The sequence below is a fragment of the Ctenopharyngodon idella genome, chromosome 19 (assembly GCF_019924925.1).
Source record: "Ctenopharyngodon idella isolate HZGC_01 chromosome 19, HZGC01, whole genome shotgun sequence".
Lineage (NCBI taxonomy): Eukaryota > Metazoa > Chordata > Actinopteri > Cypriniformes > Xenocyprididae > Ctenopharyngodon > Ctenopharyngodon idella.
This window is the reverse complement of record NC_067238.1, coordinates 17,360,325-17,382,999: the sequence shown is the minus strand read 5'-3', so window position 1 is coordinate 17,382,999 and position 22,675 is coordinate 17,360,325. Positions and strand designations below refer to the sequence as shown.

At 36.1% G+C, this 22,675-nt stretch overlaps 1 protein-coding gene across 3 annotated transcripts in view; it reads right to left on the bottom strand.

Annotated features, from left to right (window-relative positions):
- LOC127501585 (serine/threonine-protein phosphatase 6 regulatory ankyrin repeat subunit A) overlaps window positions 1-18,692 on the bottom strand; it is a 28,770-nt gene extending 10,078 nt beyond the window's left edge. The window contains exons 1-14 of one of the 3 annotated variants that reach the window (XM_051873628.1): window positions 18,485-18,692; window positions 9,266-9,349; window positions 7,611-7,689; window positions 6,451-6,521; window positions 6,163-6,363; window positions 3,415-3,502; window positions 3,181-3,323; window positions 2,159-2,371; window positions 1,944-2,022; window positions 1,752-1,866; window positions 1,585-1,667; window positions 1,384-1,447; window positions 1,228-1,296; window positions 15-155 (exon numbers count right to left, since the gene is read on the bottom strand). In XM_051873628.1, the coding sequence (XP_051729588.1) occupies window positions 15-155; window positions 1,228-1,296; window positions 1,384-1,447; window positions 1,585-1,667; window positions 1,752-1,866; window positions 1,944-2,022; window positions 2,159-2,371; window positions 3,181-3,323; window positions 3,415-3,502; window positions 6,163-6,363; window positions 6,451-6,521; window positions 7,611-7,689; window positions 9,266-9,349; window positions 18,485-18,508 (1,454 nt within the window). In that variant the 5' untranslated portion in view covers window positions 18,509-18,692. Of the gene's footprint in view, window positions 1-14; window positions 156-1,227; window positions 1,297-1,383; window positions 1,448-1,584; window positions 1,668-1,747; window positions 1,867-1,943; window positions 2,023-2,158; window positions 2,372-3,180; window positions 3,324-3,414; window positions 3,503-6,162; window positions 6,364-6,450; window positions 6,522-7,610; window positions 7,690-9,265; window positions 9,350-12,688; window positions 13,147-18,484 lie in introns of those variants that run through there. The other 2 variants (XM_051873627.1, XM_051873629.1) reach the window with 2 other exon arrangements.
- Window positions 18,693-22,675: the final 3,983 nt, after the last annotated feature.

The window sequence follows — 22,675 nt, the reverse complement described above, 5'->3', positions numbered from 1 at the left end:
TTTGTGTCACTCACCTGCCGTCGGAGTCGGCCGCAGCCGTGTAGTGCAGTGGGCTGCAGCCCCTGACGTCCCGCTCGTTCACACTGGCCCCGGAGCCCACCAGAGCAAAAAGACACTGATAGTTACAGTTCGCAGCAGCGTAATGCAGCGCCGTCCTGAGAGAGAGAGATAAATCATACATGATAACCATATTCCTCCTGCTGGATTGCTGTAATCTGTTTTATCACTGTGCTGCTGGGAATCTGGAGGAGAATATAAATCCCAGGCTGCTTTAATAAAACCAGCTGACTTTATTAAAAGTCTGTACAACATGTCAGGGTCATATTTCAACCCAAAATGGGGGAAAAAAAAACATTACTTTTATATATACACAGAGAGACACATTTATAAATTCAACAAACTACCATATTATATACTAATATATTATTTTAATATACTTTAAACTAGATATTATATAGAGAGTATATAAACTATATTATATATGAATATTACTATATTATTATTATTATTATTATTATTATATAATCTATGTTATTAATACATAAATTATCTATAAATTATTTTTGTGTTCATATTAATTATAAATTAATATACATAACAGTAGAGAATTTGGGGGGCTTAATTGTCATAATACAAAAAATGTGATGATACAAATAATATTCTACTACCGCTCTAAAGTTTTGGGTCAGTAAGAGTTTTGTTTTTATAATTTTATTAATAAAATTTTATTCAGCAAGGGCTTTTATTCAGACAGTGACAGTAAAGACATTTATTATGTTAAAAAAAAAATTCTATTTCAAATACATGCTGTTCTTTTAAACTTTCTATTCATCAAAGAATCCTAAAAAAATTAAATGCATCACCGTTTCCACAGAAATATGAAGCAGTTTCAACATTGATAATAATCAGAAATGTTTCTTAAGCAGCAAATCATCATATTAGAATGATTTCTGAAGGATCATGTGACACTGAAGACTGGAGTAATGATGCTGAAAATTCAGCTTTAATCACAGGAATAAATTACATTTTAATATATATTCATTCAGAAAGCCGTTATTTTAAATTGTAATAATATTTCATAATATTACTGCTTTTACTGTATTTTTGATCAAATAAATGCAGCCTTGGTGAGCAGAAGAAACTTTTTTTCAGAAACAAAACTTTTGAAAAGTAGAGCATCTTTTGATTTTGGGGTTTATTTAGGTTTGATCATCTAATGTAACTCACCTCCCAAATCTGTCTTTCCTGTTAAAGTCTGCACCTGTGTTGAGCAACAGATTTAAACACTCCAGATTCCTAAAGGAGGAGAGATGGGACAATAAAGCATCCAGGCCACAGGGGGAGCTGACGAGCCAATCAGAGAGAAGCAGTGCTGTGACTCACCCTCCTGCAGCGGCCGCATGCAAACACGTCCTGCCAAAGTCATCCGGTGTGTCGATGTCAAAACCTGAACCAACAGATAACCATTATCAAGAGCAGTACACAAATGAACTTCCCTGAGAGAGGGAAAAGTCTGTTAGTCAGGAATCAATTTTATAACTGCTGTTATAACTGCCTGAGTGAACATAAATCTTGAAGATAAACCTGATGAGAGCAGTTTCCGGCAGCAGTCTGAAAATCCGCTCAGCGCCGCCAGATGCAGCGGGAACATTCCGTGGATGCCCCGCCTACAGAGGCGGAGTCACAGTCACATGATCAGCACGAGCTCATAAATCAGGCGTAACCGTGTAAACACACGTCCTGTCACTCACTTTGCTGTATCCGCACCGTTCGTCATGAGAGTATTGATGAGCAACTCGTGACCGTAACGAGCCGCTATATGAAGCGGAGAGTTTCCGTTCTCATCCTCGCAGTCTATCTCTGAGCCTACAAACGAGAAAACAGAGGATGAGGAGAATCTGGAGAGGAAGACAAACAAGAAACGGGCAAACTAACACACTCACCGTTCTGAATGATGGCCTGTGATCTGGAGTATCGCCCGTGAATGGCCGCCATGTGGAGAGGAGTTTTACCATCTTTACTCTGGAAAAGAAGTTATTTTAGTATAATAAAAGTGTTCGTTCCTTTGAAAAAAAAAAAAAAAAAAAAAAAATCTTACTTACAAAACCGAGTTCTGTGTGAACTGACCCTAACTGGAAAATTGGTAGAAGTCACTTACCCTGCTGTTGACGTTGGCCCTGTTGGCCACGAGCAGCTCCAGACACAGCGCCCCTTGGCGGGAGGCAGCGGTGAAGTGCAGCGGGGAGAAGCCCTTCTCGTTCACTTGATTGACATCAGCACCTGCTTCTATCAGCTCATTCACCACCACGTCCTGCCCGTTAAAACACGCCAGGTGCAGAGGACTGTTTCCATACGCGTTTGGCTCGTTAATCTAAAGACAAAGAGGGACAGATCATTTGGTTAATGTTTCAACAGTTATTTTAAACTAAACCGTAATAATATAGTTTTACTGTATTACTGATCCAAAAAATGCCTTGGTGCAGATTATGTAAAGACAGTCATAATTACAGTCAATAATACAGTATAATATATTAAATATAGTTTGCTGGATATTATATACTGTTATGATTGGCTAACGTCATTGCGTAGGAAACAGTATCAATGCCTCCTCGCTATTGCATGCGAGTAACTGTTTTGTAAACATTATCCATATAAAAAGCATTATGCATTATTGTTTACCTACGGTTTGTGATGCAGCTGCTGTCAGAAACTGTTGGCTGTTTCACCTTTCAACAAAAGTTTCTTTGTGAACTCTCCATTACATTGTGCCTTTATTATAAAACAATCTGCAGTCAAATGCTCCGAACAAACATATAATCCTCTGACAGGAAACATATAATCCATCCACTTGTTCCTGACTCTGGGATTGGTTAAATAAATGCTTTGTTTATAATAAGCTATGAAACTTGTAGGATGATTTAATGGTACAAACCCCTTTTTATATGTCAAAAGATCAATGCAAATTTGATTTTTTTTTTCTTTTATAATTTAAGAAAAACAGGATATAACAATGTGAGTTCTATGAATGTTTGCATGTAGTAACTTGTGTAAGGTATTTAATTTGAACATCTGTAGCTTTGGCTATACATACGGAATGTGTTCTCCATACAAAAAACAATCACAGTTCACGTGATGACCAAGAGGCGGAGTTGTATGTACGTATGGGCGGGGCTTACTTACATCAACACCCAGATTCAGCAGGTATTTCACCACATTGATCATTCCACTGGAGGCAGCGGCGTGAAGCGGAGTGTATGATTTCTTATCCTTACAGTAAACCTCAGCACCATGAGACACCAGTAGCTTCATGACCTCTAAATGACCTGAGACAGAGACAGACAGAGAGGGAGTGAGTGATTTCAGATCAATGACAGAAACATGTTTTCTTTTTGTTCTGATATTGATGTTTTTCACCCATGTATGCGGCCCAGTGAACAGCTCGTCTGTCCTTCTTATCAAAAGCGTTGATGTTTGCACCTCTGGACACAAGCAACTGAACCATCTGCAATAAAGACACTAAATATTACACATGCACATATGTCAGATTTGAAGATTATGATTTTAGCCAGAGTCAAGATGGTAAGTATAAATTAAAATCAATTTAAATGCTCCAATATGTTCCAGTAGAATAAGTGTCATTTTAATTCCAATAAAATTAAATTCATGTTATTTGACTTTGTTTTGAAGACCTGAGCAGTGTTCGAAATCACCTCCTATACCCTCATTCACTCTTACCTGCATAAGTCCACTAATATAGTTCACTTGAAGGAGTGAATGAAAACGAGAGCAAATTCGGACTCGATAACGTCCTCTATGGTTTCAGACACCACTACAAATGGTGTAGTGGTGTCTCAGCTAATAGTGCCCTATTTAAAAGCATTGGGTTGATTTCAGGCACAGCCCTGGTTGTTTTTCCCTAGTCTGCCTGGAATAAAAACCCTGACTGATCAATAATATATCAGCTTTTGGGTCATGTGTCTGCCAGCGGCATTCTAGACAGACCTCAATCTGTTGATCTCAGTGTAGAAAGAAGATATAAAAGACATAGTGGAGGAGAAAGAAGGGCAAAGTTTGTGCCAACTAATTGCCTGTGTCAACTAGTCTTAGGTCACATGACTTTTAAGATGGTCTGACTTTGTTTGGAAAGTTCAAATGCAAATATACACTAGCGTTTAAAAGTTTGAGGTTGGTATGATTTTGTAATGTTTTTGAAAGAAGTCTTTTCTGCTCACCAAAGCTGCATTGTGAAATATTAATACGATTTAAAACGGCTGTTTTCTGTGAATATATTCTAAACTCTAATTTATTCCTGTGATCAAAGCTGAAATTTCAGCATCATTACTCCAGTCTTCAGTGTCACATGATCCTTCAGAAATCATTCTAATATGATGATTTGGTGCTCAAGAAACATTTCTGATTATTATCAATGTTGAAAACAGTTGTGCTGCTTCCTATTTTTGTGGAAACCATTTTTTTTTTTTTCCAGGATTCTTTGATGAATAGAAAGTTCAAAAGAACAGCATTTATTTGAAACAAATCTTCTGAAACTTTATAAATGTTTTACTGTCACTTTTGATCACTTTAATGTGTCCTACAAAAAAAACTTAATGACTATAAACTGGTGAACGGTAGTGTAATCTGTAAAATTAGAAAAATGCATTAACTTAAGTGAAATTGATATGATCAGAGACTATGTTTCTGTATTTTGCATTAAAGGCACAATATTTTTTTTTTCGCCACTAGAGGTTGCTTTTTAGAAAAAAAAAAAAGGCATAGCTTGATGACGCCTTGATTTTGCGGAATCATGGGAGGTGTTGTCTTCATATGTACATCCGGTGGAAAGAATCCGACGGGACTCGGGAAGAAATCATATTCATGGATGAGCTAATGTATTAAAGATTTATTAACATTACTGCAGTATGAAGCAGGGTGTTGGAGCAGAACGAGGGCGCTGGAGCGATTGCTAATGAGACGAGCGCAACACACGGCTCAAGAGCAGTGGAGCTTTTATTATGCTGCAGTTGCCACTTCCACTTCTTCCAGTCAAGCGTATGTGGGGTAACGCAGCACTGTTTATAATATTAGATACATTTGTGTGTTGAAATTTCTCAGGGCTACTATGAGACACTTGTTGCACACTGCAGTAAGCTAGATCGCTATTAGACATGGTAAAACATGGCACTCGGGGTAAATCAAGAAAACAAGACTTAAAGGGGTCCTTTAAGTTTAACTTTTTAACTTTAGTTAGTGTGTAATGTTGCGGTTTGAGCATAAACAACATCTGCAAAGTTAAGATGCTCAAAGTTTAGAGTTGTCAGAAACCGCTTATTAAGGACTACAACAAACTGCTGGTAGGGACTACAACAAGCTTCTTCCCGGGTTAGTGACATCACAAACCCTAAAATTTACATAAACCCTGACAATCGTCATTTTGGCTGCGTGAGATTCTCCAGCTTTGTTGTTGTTGAGCAACTGAAGCATGAGCTGTTAAAGCTCCGCCCTCTCTGGAAAGGGGGCCGGGAGCAGCAGCTCATTTGCATTTAAAGGGACACTGCGTGTTTTCGCTCACACCAAAATAGGGGCAAATTTGAGCTGAAACTTCACAGACACATTCTGGGGACACCAGAGACTTATATAATATAAGTCTCCATAATAGTTCTCCTTTAAACAATACTGTGTTTAGCAATTTAACATGATTAGTTTTCTGTCGATGAATGTATCTAAACAGTTGCTTGTCTGTCTAATAAAACACATAATATATTAAAGCATCTTTGGTGTTTCCAAGACCGGAAATCGAGGGTAACGTGGGTATGATGTCATTGATGGATGACGCACGGACATGGTCCATGTCCTGGTTAAAATTGCTTATTTCTCTGGATTTAAACATTCTTGGAAACATTTGGGATAATGCAAGTACACAAGTCAACAAAATATATAACATTGTTCTAGTGGTTTTTAGATATTTGAATCTAAAAATCTTACATATTGTGCCTTTAAAGCATGTGAACACCCAGACTTTCTTATTTCACTTTCTTATTTAGGTTTTGCTTTTTGTTTCATTGTTTGTGTAAACAGGTCTTGTTTCCACTGCGATGACAGGCAGATATTGTGCACCTGTTGATCTGTGTGTGTGAGAAATGACAGTGAGAGTGAACATCTGACCTCCAGGTGTCCGCTGAAGGCCGCGTGGTGAAGAGGCGTACGTCCGGCGCGGTCCGACACGTTGACGTTGCTTAGCAATGGCACTAACGCCTCTGCGCAGCGCACTGCTTTATGGGCTGCGGCCACGTGCAGCGGAGTCTGCCAGTTTTTATCCCGTGCGTTGACATCCGCAGAGTGTTTCAATAACACCTGGACGGCCTCCTGGACACACAATGAGGACATTAATGAGCCTGAAAACATTTGCTTGTTTATATTTGTTGTTCCGACGACGTGGAGGACGTGTCGTACCTCACTACAGGAAGCTACAGCCCGATGAAGAGGAGTGAGCCATTTATTATCTTTGGCATTTACTCTCGCCCCTGAGAGAAAGAGAGAGAAAGAATATGCAAAATGAATTACAGTTATTAATGTCACAGTTGAAGCCGGATACGTGGAGCTTTCCATAAACTCCCACAATCCTCTGAGATCACATCTGTTGCTTAAAATACAGCAGCACCTGTTACTTTTACTCTGTCATTCATGTTTACAGCTCCCTTTACACACGTACATACCGTACGGCCATTTCAGGAAGTCACATGATGTGTATGTGTTTTGTCAGTGTAGAGCTCAACAAATATGAGTTTTCAACATTGATTGCAAAATCTAGAAAGGCTTCTGGCTGATATAATTTACATAAATTAGGCATTTTATATTATATACAGTACACAATGTCAGAATAGTGTTGTTAGCGATTGCTAAGGGGTTTCTAGGGTGTTTAAATGCTTGATATATTTTATTTAGATGAAAACACGTGCATCTAAATAGATGTTTCAGTGACGCACACTACTGTTCAAAAGTTTGGGGTCAGTACAATTATTTTTTTAAAGAAATTAATACTTTTAATTAATCAAGGATGCATTAAATTGATCAAAAGGGACTGTAAAGACTTGTTCTGTACTACTGTAAATGATGTTCTTTTAAACTTTCTATTTATCAAAGAATCCTGAAAAAATGTTTCATTGTTTCCACAAAAATATGAAGCTGTTTTCAACATTGATAATAATCAGAAATGTTTCTTGAGCAGCAAATCATCATATTAGAATGATTTCTGAAGGATCATGTGACACTGAAGACTGGAGTAATGATGCTGAAAATTCAGCTTTGATCGCAGGAATAAATTACATTTTAAAATATATTCACATAGAAAATGGTTATTTTAAATTGTAATAATATTTCACAATTTTACTGTTTTTACAGTATTTTTAATCAAATAAATGCAGCCTTGGTGAACAGAAGAGACGTCTTTCAACCCTTTTTACAGACCCCCAACCTTTCAAACTAGGGCTGTAAAATCAATATTTTTTGTCCAAAACAGATGATACAAAAGCATTGGTATTTTAATGAATTCCTATATTCCAGTCACTGTACTGGAGGTTTGTTCTCATGTGGAGTGAAACGACCGTTCATACCTGACAAGATGAGCAGCTCTATGATCTCAGCGTCGCCCAGGTATGCAGCTGCGTGGAGCGGCGTCCTCTTCTCACTGTCCTGAGGAGTCACAATCACAGCCATTAATAAAAATCATGTTGAAAACTCAAAGTAGCATACTACACATACTATTTCAGCAATACACAATATAAACACTACTGTTCAAACAGTTGGGGTAGATAAGATTTCTTAATGTTTTTCTCTTCTGTTCACCAAGGCTGCGTTTATTTGATAAAAAAAAAATACAGTAAAACAATAATATTGGGAAATATTATTACAATTTAAAATAGCTGTTTTCTATGTGAATATATAGTAAAATGTAATTTATTCCTTGATCAAAACTGAATTTTCAGCATCATTACTCCAGTCTTCAGTGTCACATGATCCTTCAGAAATCATTCTGATATGATGATTTGTTGCTCAAGAAACATTTACGATTATTATCAACGTTGAAAACAGTTGTGCTGCTTCATATTTCTGTGGAAAGTGATAAATTTTTTGTCAGGATTCTTTGATGAACAGAAAGTTCAAAAGAATAGCATTTATTTGAAATAGAAATCTTTTGTAACATTATAAATGTCAAAGTCACTTTGGATCAATTTATTGCATCCTTGCTGAATAAAAGAATTAATTTCTTTAGAAAAAAATTATTATGTCCCTATTGCTGATTGGTGTGAGAGAAAAACAACCAATCAAATTCTCTAGAACTACTGCAGCTCAAAAATACACATCCAAAACAGAGTAAAGCTGGTGGTTTTCTACTCATCTGCTGTTTATACTACATCGAAAATGGTAATTTTGTAATTCACCTCTGATTTGCATGTGTTTTGTACTCCATTTGAAAGCTTGGTGTTTGATGTATGTGTGGTTTCAGCAGTGTGTGTGATATATGATACACACACTGGATTCTTGTGCATGGCACACAGTGATGCATTCATGTGTGTGTGTGTGAGATCCACACCGATCAATGCAGCCACAGATCTCTTGAGACGGCATGCAGAAACATGAGACACACACACACACACACACACACACATTTTTCTGTTTCAGGTTCCTAAGATCTTCTGCGATCACTGTAGCTTTAAACATTCCTGCAGATGCCTGAGTAAAGCGACCGGCTCGTACATTTTCATCAATAAAGGCAATTACGAAAGAGCGGCAATCATTCATTCTCCAGTGTCATGCCACCCTGCAGGCTTCTGTTTTCCATCTGGTCTGGAATGAGAATGGAAAACAGGAGGCCAAGCCACACTGAGTCATGTGACCCAACAGGCCATCAATGATTGGTTGGCAGTCAAATGGGCGTCGCTCCAGACCAGACCGAGCATTGGCAATGAAAACAGACTCTTCATTAAACAGCGAGCAGTGAAATAACCATCTTCAGTCCAAATGCAGGCTCATGACAGAGTATTAACCTCTCAGATGAAGAGCCATTATCAAATGAAGGATAATAATGTACAGAAACTGCCACTGTGTCCATTTCAGAAGACCATCCATCACTGAGAGATCAGTGAACTGGACTCAATACCCAGCCAGATGCAATAAAGACTAAAAAGGCTCCATTTACAGAGAAGTTCAATGAATTTAAAGGGATAGTTTGGTCAAAAGAGTGTTTTTGCAAGTAATGGACATTTACCTGTACATTGACATCTTCTTTCTTGAATATGAGAGAGCGAACTTCATCTGCGTCCACATTAAATATGGCTTTAATCAGAGAGGGCTGTGGAGGAATGAGAGAGAAACTGTTAAATATGACAATGAAGATATTGTTAAACTCAGAGAAGCATCATATTGATCAAAACTGAAATTATGACAAGCTCCTTTTGAATGTGTTGAAAATGTTGTGTGAAGATGAAAAGAAGCTAAATGAATGAAACATTGTGTTTAATCTATGCATAAATGATGAATTCTGAGAATCAAACGTCAAGCGGTTTATTATAGACAGCAGAAGAAAAGATACCATTGATTCATCAAGACGCCAAAGAGAAAAATCCATTCAATTTCAGGATGAAATAAATGTATTTAATAGTGTATGAAATCAGTTCTAACATCATCTGTGAGAATATGAAGAGATACGGAGAGACTCTGAGTTAAACCGTCCCTCTGTGCTCATTAACTTTACTTTAAACAGAATTAAGACTGAATCAAATCAACAGTTTATACTGGACAAATTATAAATGAAGATTTCTAACCAAGTCAAAGGAATACAGTATGATGGGGATGCATTGATATATAGAGTATAGCTAATAATCATGTTTACATTGAAGATGATAATGAGAATGATGGCTATGCATGGAAAAGCAAGTATAATTCTAGATTATAATAAAGTGTAAATGTTTGTTTGTTAAATAAAAAGGAAAATGGCACATTACTTGCTTTGGCTGATCCTTATATATCATGCAAAACTGTAATATCTGATTGTGAAAATATCGTTTTGGCATGTTCTGACAGCATACAAGCTGTGAATTCATTGAACCAGCATTATTATTGTTAACTAAAGCTATTAAAAAAACATTTTTGTTAATTAAAGTAAAGCTGAAATAAAATAAAAATATTAGAAGAAAAATGTAATATTAAAATAAAATTAGAAATGTTGGCAACTAACTGAACAAAACCAGCCAGAAAAATAATAAACTTATTATTATTATTATTATTATTGTTGTTGTTATTAAATAAGTTTAGTTGAAATTGTTCACTGCAAATAAATAAATAAATAAATAAATAAATAAAACTAAAAATGAAATAAAAACAAATTAAACCCAAATAGTAATATTTAAAAAGAATAAAAACTAAAAAAAAAATTACTAAAAATAAAACAAAAATTAAAATATGAATATAAAAATAAATGCTAATTCAAAATTTTAATAAATACTATAATAATGTATAAATAATACTAAAACAACACTGTAATCAAAACAATGAAAACATGCCATAATTATCTCATTCAAGGTTACTCCAAATAAGGACAGGCCACACCCTGTTTGGCCACGCCCAGCTCCACCCAACAGCCACACCCCGTTTGGTCACACACATCTCCGCCCACCAGCCACACCCTGTTTGATTTATGCAAAAGAGTAGTTGAGAGTAGCTGACACTTACCGTGCGTTCACACCGCCGCCGGCGAGAGTGTCAAAGTGACAGGAAGTCATTCAGAGCTCCAGCGAGAGCGGCGAGGAGAGTTGAAATCAGGTCAACTTTATGGTAATGAGCTATGACGCGGTTCAGCGGCAACCAATCAGAATGTAGAGGTCCTCGCTTGAGAGGATTCTGATTGGTTGCCACAACTTGTCATTTACTTTGACCCTCCCGGCGGCAGCGGTTTGAACGCACAGTACAGCGTTGTTGGCAGGGCAGCCAAGGCGAATTTTGACGCTCTCGCCGGCGGCGGTGTGAACGTACACTTACTGAATGTACTCATAAACACACACACACACACACACACCTGCTGCAGCCACTCTGCAGGTTTCCTGTATGTGGATTCACCTCACAAACACATGATGATGAAGCAGCTGAAAACAGACATTGTTTTTAATCACAGTGAGGGAAAGACAGGAGGGAATGTCGTAAAAGAAAGAATGCAGAGAGGTTTCCTCTGTTCAAGGAAACGTGGCTTGTTACAACAGCAAAAACTTCAGCCTGAAGGTCCTAAAAATTGAAACCAGTCAGAACCACTTAGACTGGGTGCTTTTAACTATTAGAAGACAAAACCAGCTGGAAGAATCAACGGAACTGAAACCTGCCCATCTGGTTCTGCCACCAAACTGCCGATTATCCTGCTAATTTGTCTAGAGTTTATATTTACACACCTGCTATTGTCAACGATCAAGAACACAAATCATAACGCAACACAAAAACATGTGGCTTTCTCAACACTGCTAGTGAGCATTAGCATAAAATGTGTTCCTCTTTTATTAGTTTTCTTTTTTAGGTCTACTACAGTCATGGCAGAGAAACAGTTTGAAGAATATCTTGCAATAAATGAGACTTTATGAACATGTTTAGCTCCCTGAATAATGCCCTAGTGAAGGTAGCTGTATCACAGCCAGGTTAAAAAATAAATAAATAAATAAACAATCAATCAATAACAAAACTCTTTTTTAAGTTTATTAATAAAAGATCTAAAAAAAAAAGAAAAGAAAAGAAATAAAATATTCGAAAAAAGTAAATTAAAACAAAATTTATGGTTCAGGTTTTTCTTCAGACAGCAACAAATCTAAGATAATAAATGATAAAAAAAAAAAAAAAAATATTCGAAAAAATAAATTTCAAATATTACAAGGTTTTTAAAGTTACTTTGATGAAAAAATAAAACCAAATTAATAAAAATAAAATAAAATTAATAAAAACTAAAATAAAACTAAATTTACAATTAATTTAGATTTTTTTAAAAATAGAAAAGAATAAAAAGAATTTACAAAAAGTTTTTAAAGTTTATCTCTTATAAATAAAATCTAAAACTAAATCTGACCCTATTTTAGTAAAAATCTTTTCATTTGAATCACATAGTAAAGAGTGCATGAGGTTTGTTTATGTCTGCATTCATTTCTGGCCTGAGGCCTGTTCACAACAGGACATGTTCTTACATTTTGCGGCAGCATTTTGTAGTTTTTTGATGGACATCTCTGGCCTTTGCCGTGCATCTCACACCATGTCATGTTTAATTTTTAGAAAGGCCTAAACGTGTGAAGCGTGTCCTAACTAATGCTGTTGTGACATTTGGATCTGACAGCTGTGTTTCCGTCCAGGTCAAAGGTCCCCAAATTGCTCCTGATCAGATGATCCAGGGTTTCCAAAGGAATTTTTGGACCTCAGCTGGCAGCACCAAACATCTCCTTACCTGGAACCCCAATCAGATCTGACTGAGACAGATGAACATGTCTGTATCTGTCTTCAGATAATAACGGGGACAGATCATGACATGCAGCTAATAAAGCAACCAAGTCATTTAGCTTTTCTTCTCTTTCTTTTGTCGAAGTTCACACTGATACCTGCTGCTTTACACACACAACAAAGGAACTATTATCATCACCTATCCTAATAGTCAAATCAGCCACCTCACCTTCTCGTCCTGAGAGGAATTCTGGGAAATGTGGTCCGGAGTGGCTTTGGAATGCAGAGGGGAGGGTTCGTCATCTTCCACCTCCTCCAGGACCACGATACACACGCGACTCATGCGCTCCGACCGCATAGCTGCCTTTCAAACGCACACACGAGCGCTGCTCCTCACATAAAACTCCCGCTCGACGCGCGCGATCCGACCGCGATATTCAGGTCCGGTGCCATTAGTATCCAGCGCGAGCGTTAAATCCCTCTTCCAATTCCCGGTGAACAGGGAATTCCTCGGAGCAGGAACATCAGCAGTGCTGCAGTGAGAAGATGCGTGCAGCGTCCTCACACACACACACACACACACACACATACACACTCTCTATGATCTGAGAGAGGACAATGGTGTGTGAGCTCCAGCCTGCTGAAACCTGCACTTTACACACACACACACACACACACAGATCCAACCCCCACCGCAATAACACACCAACACACCAACCAACCCTACTGCAGCGAGAGAGAGAGAGAGAGAGAGAGAGAGAGAGCGCCTTTAACACCAGTGAAATATGATGCACAAAGAGCTGATGGGACAAACACAGTCAGGAACAGATCAAATTATTCTCTGTCAGGATCATGAACAAGGTCACTGTGTGTTTTTTTTTTTTTTACTTCAGAAAGAAAATTGTTTCCAGAAGTGGGTTCAATCTGACAAAGCCTTTGGGGATGTTCTCAAGAGTAAAAATGAATGAAATTATTTTATTAGTATTTATAAAGAAAAGCTGTAACAGTAAGACTGTTATTTGGTTAAATCTCATAAAACCTGTCAAGAACACGCATAGGTCATATTGCGCCTCAAAATCAAAAGAAAGAAATAAGAATTTAAAACAAACATTTTCCAGGCTTATCAAAGCACATTTACAGAAAAGTTGATACATAACATTTTAAAGTTGTTATACATTATGGTAGTATTTCTTAAACTAATTTAAATTCATGCTGATTTAAATCCATTATTAAATATCATTATAATATTATTAAATCATTGCATTACAGTATTTAGATTAATGGGGTCCTTGATTATCATTTCACTTTTTTAACTTCAGTTAGTGTGTAATGTTGCTGTTTGAGCATAAACAACATCTGCAAAACGCTCAAAGTTCAATGCAAAGGGAGATATTTTCTTTTAAAGAAATCGCTTTTTAAGGACTACAACAAACGGCTGGTAGGGACTACAACGAGCTTCTTCCTGGGTTAGTGACATCACTAACCCTAAAATTTAAATGAACACCGTTACTGACAATCCTCATTTTGGCTGCGTGAGATTCTCCAGCTTTGTTGTTGTTGAGCAACCGAAGCGTGAGCTGTTAAAGCTCCACCCTCTTCTGGAAAAGGGGGCGGGAGCAGCAGCTCATTTGCATTTAAAGGGACACACACAAAATCGGCGTGTTTTTGCTCACACCCAAATGGGGCAAATTTGACAAGCTATAATAAATGATCTGTGGGGTATTTTGAGATGAAACTTCACAGACACATTCTGGGGACACCAGAGACTGATATTACATCTTGTGAAATAAGGTCCCCTTTAAGTAAAACATCCAAGTATATTGTAATAAGAAGGATTTCAGTAGAAAATATGCTTAACTGACATAAAAAATAATGTCCAAAATGGTAATATTGCTAAAACAGTCTTCACTTTCTTTACGCAAAACAATTTTTGTTTTCCTGACATGCACGTCCTCATTTAGATACACAAGTAAATGTGTGTGTGTGTGTGTGTCTCCAGTCTCTATGAGATCATGTCTGATCTGTGACTCATTCTCCATTGACTTATCTTCATCTCATCACCCTCCTCTTCCTCCTCCTCTCACTCCAGCCCACCACAACAAACTGCTGACGGCCTGACACACTCGTTAATGGAGAGATGTGCTGAACACACACACACACACACACACACACACACTCGCGCGCGCACATCACACTTCAACAGTTACACACAGAATTATTAATCAGATGTGATTTCTGCACAACAGAGCCTTTCCAATTTGAGGAACCACACCGCCGGCAACAAACAACTCAAAGAAACCACTTGTTATCCAGCTAAATCTCTGAAACTAATTCTTCTGGACTGAACACTAGCAACTTTTGCATGAGGGATTTTCTTCGAAGTAAAAATAGACGATTGTTTTATGTAATGAGATTTATCAGATAGTATTGCAACACAAGCATCCAGAACATCTAATGGCACCTCTAAGCATGTTACAACAAGATCTAAACGCACTGATGTTCCTGGCAGACGTTCTCCAAACAAAATGACTTATCAACGTTTCAGATGTTTGACACAAAAAAAAAAAAAACAGACCATAAAAAAAAAGAGCATGAAAGCAGCTTCAGTATCAAAGTCTGAATGAATCACACACCTGTTATCTGTGTCTGTTACTGACTGGAAACTTATTCCAGAGGTCAGGAATCTTTACTGTACTCAAAGTCACGGGTTCAAAATCATGACAAGTCACCGTCTACAACATGTAACGCTTATTTTAAAGAACTCTCCACAAATAGGGTACAAAATATAACAGAGTTACAGGTTGTGTGGAAGTGAAGCTGTCACTCACTCAGTAGCGGCTGGTTTGGGACCAAATGTTGCTTTGTATTTAGTGATATATTCATAGGATATTTACCATACAACAAAGTATTTATATATCTCTTTTTGTCCACAATAACTCTGATAACAAGGCCGAATGGTTAAGCTTGATGAATGAATGCAGGTCACACTACAATTAATGTAGAAATTGAGAAAAGGGGTTAGGGTTAGGTTAAGGGTTAATGATTGATTGATTATTTACTTCTACTAATTACTTTACTACTTATTATCTTCATTTAATGTGTTTATAGATTTGTTAATGTTGATGTTAGATAATACTTCATCTAATATCTCTAGGAGTTATATTTTTATTGCTATATATAAAGTAACGGAACCTAATTTTTTCACCAATTCATGAAAGCGTCTCATTACATAACATGCAACAGCTGTTCAGCAGCTTAAAAGACAAACTTTACACTAATAATTAAACTCTCCAAGAGAAAGTCTGCAAATTTCTAACAGAAAAAAAATTGCAAAATCGTTTTTGTAATTATAAACTAAAAAAAAAGGAAGTTTACAATTAATTATGACTGCAATGCATGATGGGATGCACACTGCCCCAGCAGATCACGCCACAGTATTATTCCAGGAACTGCAGGAATCTGTTGACATTTTCTGACATACTGATGCAAGATACAGCAAAACATTTTCCTACCTGAACCCAGTCTAAAACTTGAGTTATGAAATAAGAACTGAAAACTTGAAGTTATATATATATATATATATATATATATATACAGACATACTATCATTCAAGAGAAAACTATCATACAAAAGAAAAATAAAGACTTTTATAACAGTCCTCTAAGCTCCGCCCCCTGTGCCCATGCAGCCTATAACAAACTCATCTACCAGAGAATACAACCAATGAAAACGTTCTGTCACAAGCTGCCTGCAGAAACAGCAGAACCACAGAAGCATCATTCCAGAGTGTCTGATTCAGAGAGCTGATGATAGATACGGTTATATGGCTGATATTATCAATTTAGTTTGATTTGATACTATGAAATACTGTTAATACTAAGACCCAGTGCAGAACATAACATAACCTGAATCAAGAGAAACCAGGCATCAAAACAATATAACGAACAACAGAAGTTAGTTTCATAGTTTTGAAACCTGCCATAGATAGAGTTTACTGACTGAATTTGAGTAAATAATTTGTTTAGAATCAGCAAAATCAGAGGATATAATGTGCAGCTCTAGTGTGACCTTCACTGACCTCCATAAAAAAATACCATGCTAGACGCAAGCTATATGAACTACAGGGCAGATTCCTGCATTTGAGACGAATTTTTGCGTGAAACATGATATCTAACGAGGAAAAAATTTAAAAATTGTGTTTCGTATCAGAATGGAGTTTGCAGCTGATTGTGTGTGACCTGTTTTACATTAATCAGTATTAAATTACTATTATTAATAACTATTGGTAAGTAATTAAACATGCAGGAGCTTGTTTAAAAGTCTCAGAATCGAGTCTGAAGGGATTTGATGATGTCAGATGCCCTCTAGAGGCCGAGAGAAGCACAACCACATGAGAAAAGGTGTCTATTCATGATACATAATATGTGGTTGGTTTGTTTCAGCTGTGCTGGTTCACGCTAGGTCCAGCTGGTCTGGTTTAATGGTTTATTGGGGTTTTGGGCCCTGTGGATCAGCTAGACTAATGTAACCCAGTTAGGTTCAAGCCCATGTCTTTCTTTCAGCAGGTTCTGCTTTTTCAGTCTTCATTCTCTCTTTGTCCACTTTTAAACCAGCATGCAAACAAAGACTGCGGCTGCTGTATGTGAAAGTCACTTCCTGTGTGTCGTAACTCCTGTCTAACATCAGCCTCACGCTATTTATAAGGATATACTGTTTTCACAAATGCATCAAATATAATTTATCTCATAAAGTCTTGAAGTCTTCCTTATCTTCTCCTCTCAACTAAATTTAACAGCCCAAAACAAAGTAAGTGGAAAAGTGTTTTCTAAACGCAGGTTTCGTTGCATCACATGAGGGATGATGCTTCATTTATTAAGCAGACTGCTGTTAAACTTTCTTTCTGTCAATCATAAATTCCTCATGTTTTACCAAGCAGGCCTTAATAACATTAACAACAGCCAGAATCTGTCAATCACAGCTGAAGATGCAGATCAACTTGACTTTAAAATGGCAAATATATTAAACATGGCTCTTTGCTTGTAAAAAATTAACTGTAAAACAGATTTAAGACCATTAAAAATAAAATTATATAAAATAAAATATAATAAATAATATAAAAAATAATATTTAATAATAATAATAATAAATAAATAAATAAAAAATCTATTAATTAATAAATTAAAAAATAAATAACATTTTAAACAAAATGGCAACCAGTCAAAAAATACAAAAATATTTGAATTTAGCCAAAAAGTTAATAAACTGTAAAAAAAAAAAAATAATAAAAATAAAATATAATAATTTTATATTAAATAATATAAAAAATAACATTAAATAATAATAAATAAATAAAATTTTAAAATTTAATTAATTCATTAAAAAAAAATGTTTTAAACGAAATGGCATCTAGACAAAAAAATACAAAAATATGCAAATTCAGCCAAAAAGACAATTAATGAGCTGTAAAAATAAAATAAAATAAATAAAAAAGATTTAAGACAATTTAAAAAATGTAAAATAATAATAATAATAATAATAATAATAATAATAATAATAATAATAATAAATGAATAAAAATAAACTAATTATTTAATTAATTAAAAATAAATAAATAAAAATGTGAACGAAATGGTAAATATAAAAATATACTTTTTCTCATTTAAAGTTAAAATTTTGATGTTGCAAAAAGTTCATGTCCATGTTATTTGAGCACTATGCAGATGATATACACATACTTTTACTCAAAGTGTTTTAGGGTAAAAAAAAATAAAAAATAAAAAATAAAAATATTAAAAATTCTAGGTAAACTGCTAAATAAACCCTTAAATAAGCATAGAATGCATTAATGCAACAACGCATTTGCAGCAACAAACCCATTACTGAACCACTTAAACTTGCAAATTTTAAAAGCTTAGACTGTTTGATTCACAAACTCCTTTAAACATTTAAAGTTGTGCATCTTAATGAGATCTGAGCACAGGTGAGGTGTGTGTTTCAGGTGTGCGCAGGTAACTGATCACAGACCTGCTCTCGGATCCGCAGCACCATCTTCTTTCTCCTCCAGCGCTCGAATTCATGCGGAAATGAAGCCGGACTGGCGCTTTAAAAGCCTAAAAGAGCCCGAAACATCTCAGACAGCCGCGAGATAATGTTCTGCCTTACATGTAAGTGTGTGCTGGGCTCGAGTTTCCTCTCCTCTTCCTGAAATAGACAAACACAAGCGGCACAAACACAAAGCCACAGAAGCTTTCATTTCTAGTGTTTCCACTCTGCAGTAGCGACTCTCACTGCAGTTACAGTCGCGAGATCGATAGAGGGCGCTGCAGATGCGCTAAAATATGATGAATTATTATAAAAGTCAAATGATCTAAATCTGTTAATTATGTAGCCAAGCATTACATTCACAAAATACAAAAAAGCGTGAGAAATTAATATAACTTCAATAAAATATTAGAAGGACTTTATTATTTATTTCATTTTTATTTTAATTTTTTATTTTAAAAACACTTTTAATATTTAACTTTTAAACAAAACTTTTCATATCTTACATATTTACAAGAACAAATAACAAGTGGGTTAACTGCTTGCTCAATTATATAGATATTCAAAGTACAACGTTATGGTAATACACTGTTTAATTATTATTGTTTAATGGGACATTGATCTGAATATGTCTGAAGACTTCAGCACTATCGCTTATTATCGTGGAAGTCAAAACAGTTGACTCAATTTCACTCAATCCGGAAGTAAATCCAGAGTGGACATTCTTTTGTCGTCTGAAAATATCTATGCCTGACATTCCACAACAATGCCACATCGAGGACGCACCTGATTGGCTGAAACCGACTGCGATGCAAGAGTGAAGTCATCGATGTTTCCTTCCAGAGATGTTGTTCCGGTCGTTCCCTTCTAAGTGTTGTTTTTCTCATCAAACTGTCCAAAAACTGTTCAAATATATTCAAACAAGCTGAATGTTGTGTTCAATTGCCTTGTCTTAAGAGTCTGTTCACATAAAAAAAATAAAAATAAAAAAAATAAAAATTCTACAAAGGAGTTTATTTATTATACAATATAAATTTAATAAATGTATTTTATAATTTAATAATAAAATAGATTAAATAAAATAATTGGATTGTAATCGAATAATTTAAAATATTTACATTTTATGTAACAAAAAATAAATAATTCTCCCCCCCAACTCAATACAGATATGATAATGTCTTGAGAGGTCCTGAAAATGCTAACAGCATATACTCAAATAAACTGCTTTGGCATGTGAACAATTTAGAAGTCAGTGCTTTAGGGTGTAGGCTAGTAATTAGACAGATGGTCGTTTCTCCCCCTGGGGAATCTAAGAAAAGGAAACTGGCGTCTCCAGCAGATAAAAATACTAGAGCTGTGTGTGTAAAAATAGCAGACGTGTCACTGAATCACTCTGACCTTTAGATCTAAGGAAGATCCCGAGGCCCTTCACAACCTGACATTTGTCTAAAAAGTTCCTTCCCATAATAACCACAGCTGCAGCTAGAAATGATCACGTTTGTTCATGTGTTCTTTGGCGCCATCTTGATGTCACCAACAATAATGCCAAGCAATGTAAGAAAACGTCTTTGAAGTGCATTAAAGGTGCAGTAAGCGATTTCTGAGAATATTTGAAAAACACGCCCCTACCCAAAAAATGACCACGCCCATTTCACGATAGCACCGCCCCCAAATTCATGAACAGGCTATGCAACACAAGCACCTCCCCTCTCATGAGTGGACACGCCTCTTACTGCTGATTGGCTACAATTGTGTTTTGGGGCTTTATCTGGTCCACTTTCAACAGCGTTTCTCAGAAATCACTTACTGGACCTTTAAAGTCCCCCTGCAGTTAATAATTGTATCACTTAAAACACATCTTTGATCATCAAATAATATTTATATTTAAAAAATTTTTTCCTGTGAAATAATTTCTTCATGCCTTAAAATAGCTTGAATGTAACTCTACACCCTTGCATCAGTTAGTATCATGGACCAGAGCCATTGGCTCTGACATGGAACCATGAATATTCAAATTAGTCCCCGCCTCCACTCAATCACACTAGCTCTGACTACCTGATCCTCTCCCTCAACATTAAAAACAGGGGTGCCTTTAAAGGTGCAGTGTGTAAATTTTAGTGACATCTAGTGGTGAGGTTGTGAATTGTTCAGTCCAACGCTCACCCCTCCCTTTTGAAGCACATAGAGAATCTACGGTGGCCGACACAGGACAAAGATGTTGTCATCTGAGACAGCAGAGAGTAGCCAGTCAAGCAATGAGGTTTCTTCTTCTAACAAAGAACGGTCTCTGCTTCTAACAAACCAGACGACTACTACTACTACTACTACTACGTGCGTATTCAACGTAGTGACAATGCAAGCTGCCTCTAAAAACACCGACAAACAAGAACAACATAGTGACGAAACGCGCTCTGTAGAATGTTTGTCCATTTAGGGCTACTGTAGAAACATGCCGCCGCAAAATGGCGACTTCGATATAAGGGGACCCACAGTGTATGTAGATAGAAATGGCTCATTCTAAGGTAATAAAAACATAAAGGTTCATTATGTAAGGTCTTTATACAGCACTGAAAACATAGTTATGTATATTATATTGCATTTCTGTCAATAGATCCTCCTAAAATTTACACACTGCACCTTTAAATTATTGAATGAATTCAATGTTTTGCAATGAATGGAATAATTGTGGCTGGAACTTAAATCAATTTAAAATACAAAAATCAATTTAAAATACAAAAAAAAAAATACAAAAGCTGTGAGTAATACATAAGAATAAACACTCTAGAATACACAAATTGCTAACAAATAAATCATGCTGTTGTTGGGAGAATCTTCTTTGCATTCAGAAATACTCACCTCTAAAACTTAAGGTGGTAGTTCATTTTGAGAGGTGTTTAGAGCTGACAAGATGCGCTACCACTCATTTTACGTCCTTTATTGAGGTTTTTACATCCTTTATTAAGGTGGTAGTTCATTCTAAGAGGTGTTTAGAGCTGACAAGATGTGCTACTCTTTTTACGTCCCTTATTAAGGTGGTAGTTTATTTTGAGAGGTCTTTAGAGCTGACAAGATGTGCTACCACTCTTTTTAAGTCCTTTATTGAGGTTTTTACATCCATTATTAAGGTGGTAGTTCATTCTGAGAGGTGTTTAAAGCTGACAGGATGCGCTACCACTCTTTTGATGTCCTTATTAAACACAGATATCTAACAGTCGCAGGTCACTAGTGTGCCATATTCATGTTTTTGAGACATAAACCCACAAAAACTCATCAATAGACAGTCAATGAATAAATTCATGATTCTTGGTATCCATGATGTTAAATATCAGTTTAAAACAAAAGGAATTCTGGGGCATTTTCGTATTCACATTTTAAATATTAGTTGGCATTTTAACTCTTTCCCCACCAGCATTTTTTTTTTTTTTTTTTTTTTTTAAGAAAAGTTGCCAGTCAACGCCAGCATTTTTGATCATTTTCACAAAACTTTCATGTCCCCCAGAATATTCTGTTGTATGAATATCTGAACATACAATATATGAAGATGAGTAGATCAAGTCCATCAACACCTCCAGAGCTTGCACAGTCCTAAACCTCTTCATGGGTCGACATTTAATTTGGTAATGTTTGGCAGTTTTGATTTATATTCTGTTGAATGTCTGATGATCTCATTATTTTACATGTGCATAATCAATGCTTCTGTCACTTGTTTCTGCTTCTTCTTCGCCTGCGTTTTGATCCGGAGGTTCTGTACTCTTTCAGATGTGTAACAGCACCCCCTACTGTATAACAGTGAAAACATGGATTGTTGGAAAATTCCGTCAATGGCGAGGAAAGAGTTAATTGTTTTCTGACTCTGGAAAATATAGTTTTCAGTTGTTTGATGCTTGATATTACTTCATGTTTGAATGTTGACAAAATGGTGTAATTTATATCTTCCATAACAAAAAAATATACTATCAGCCAACAATATCTTAGAATAACATTTCCCTTTCTGATATTTATTCTGGTCTTAAATCAATGCAAGAATCAAATAAATCAACTTAAAAGACAAACCCGCACATAAATGTCAAGCTTTCAGAGTTCCCATGCTTCATTCTTAGTCAAGACTTTCCTTTTATTTCCGTCTCAATCATGGCATTCATACACATACAGTAAATGACAGCAGTCTGAACA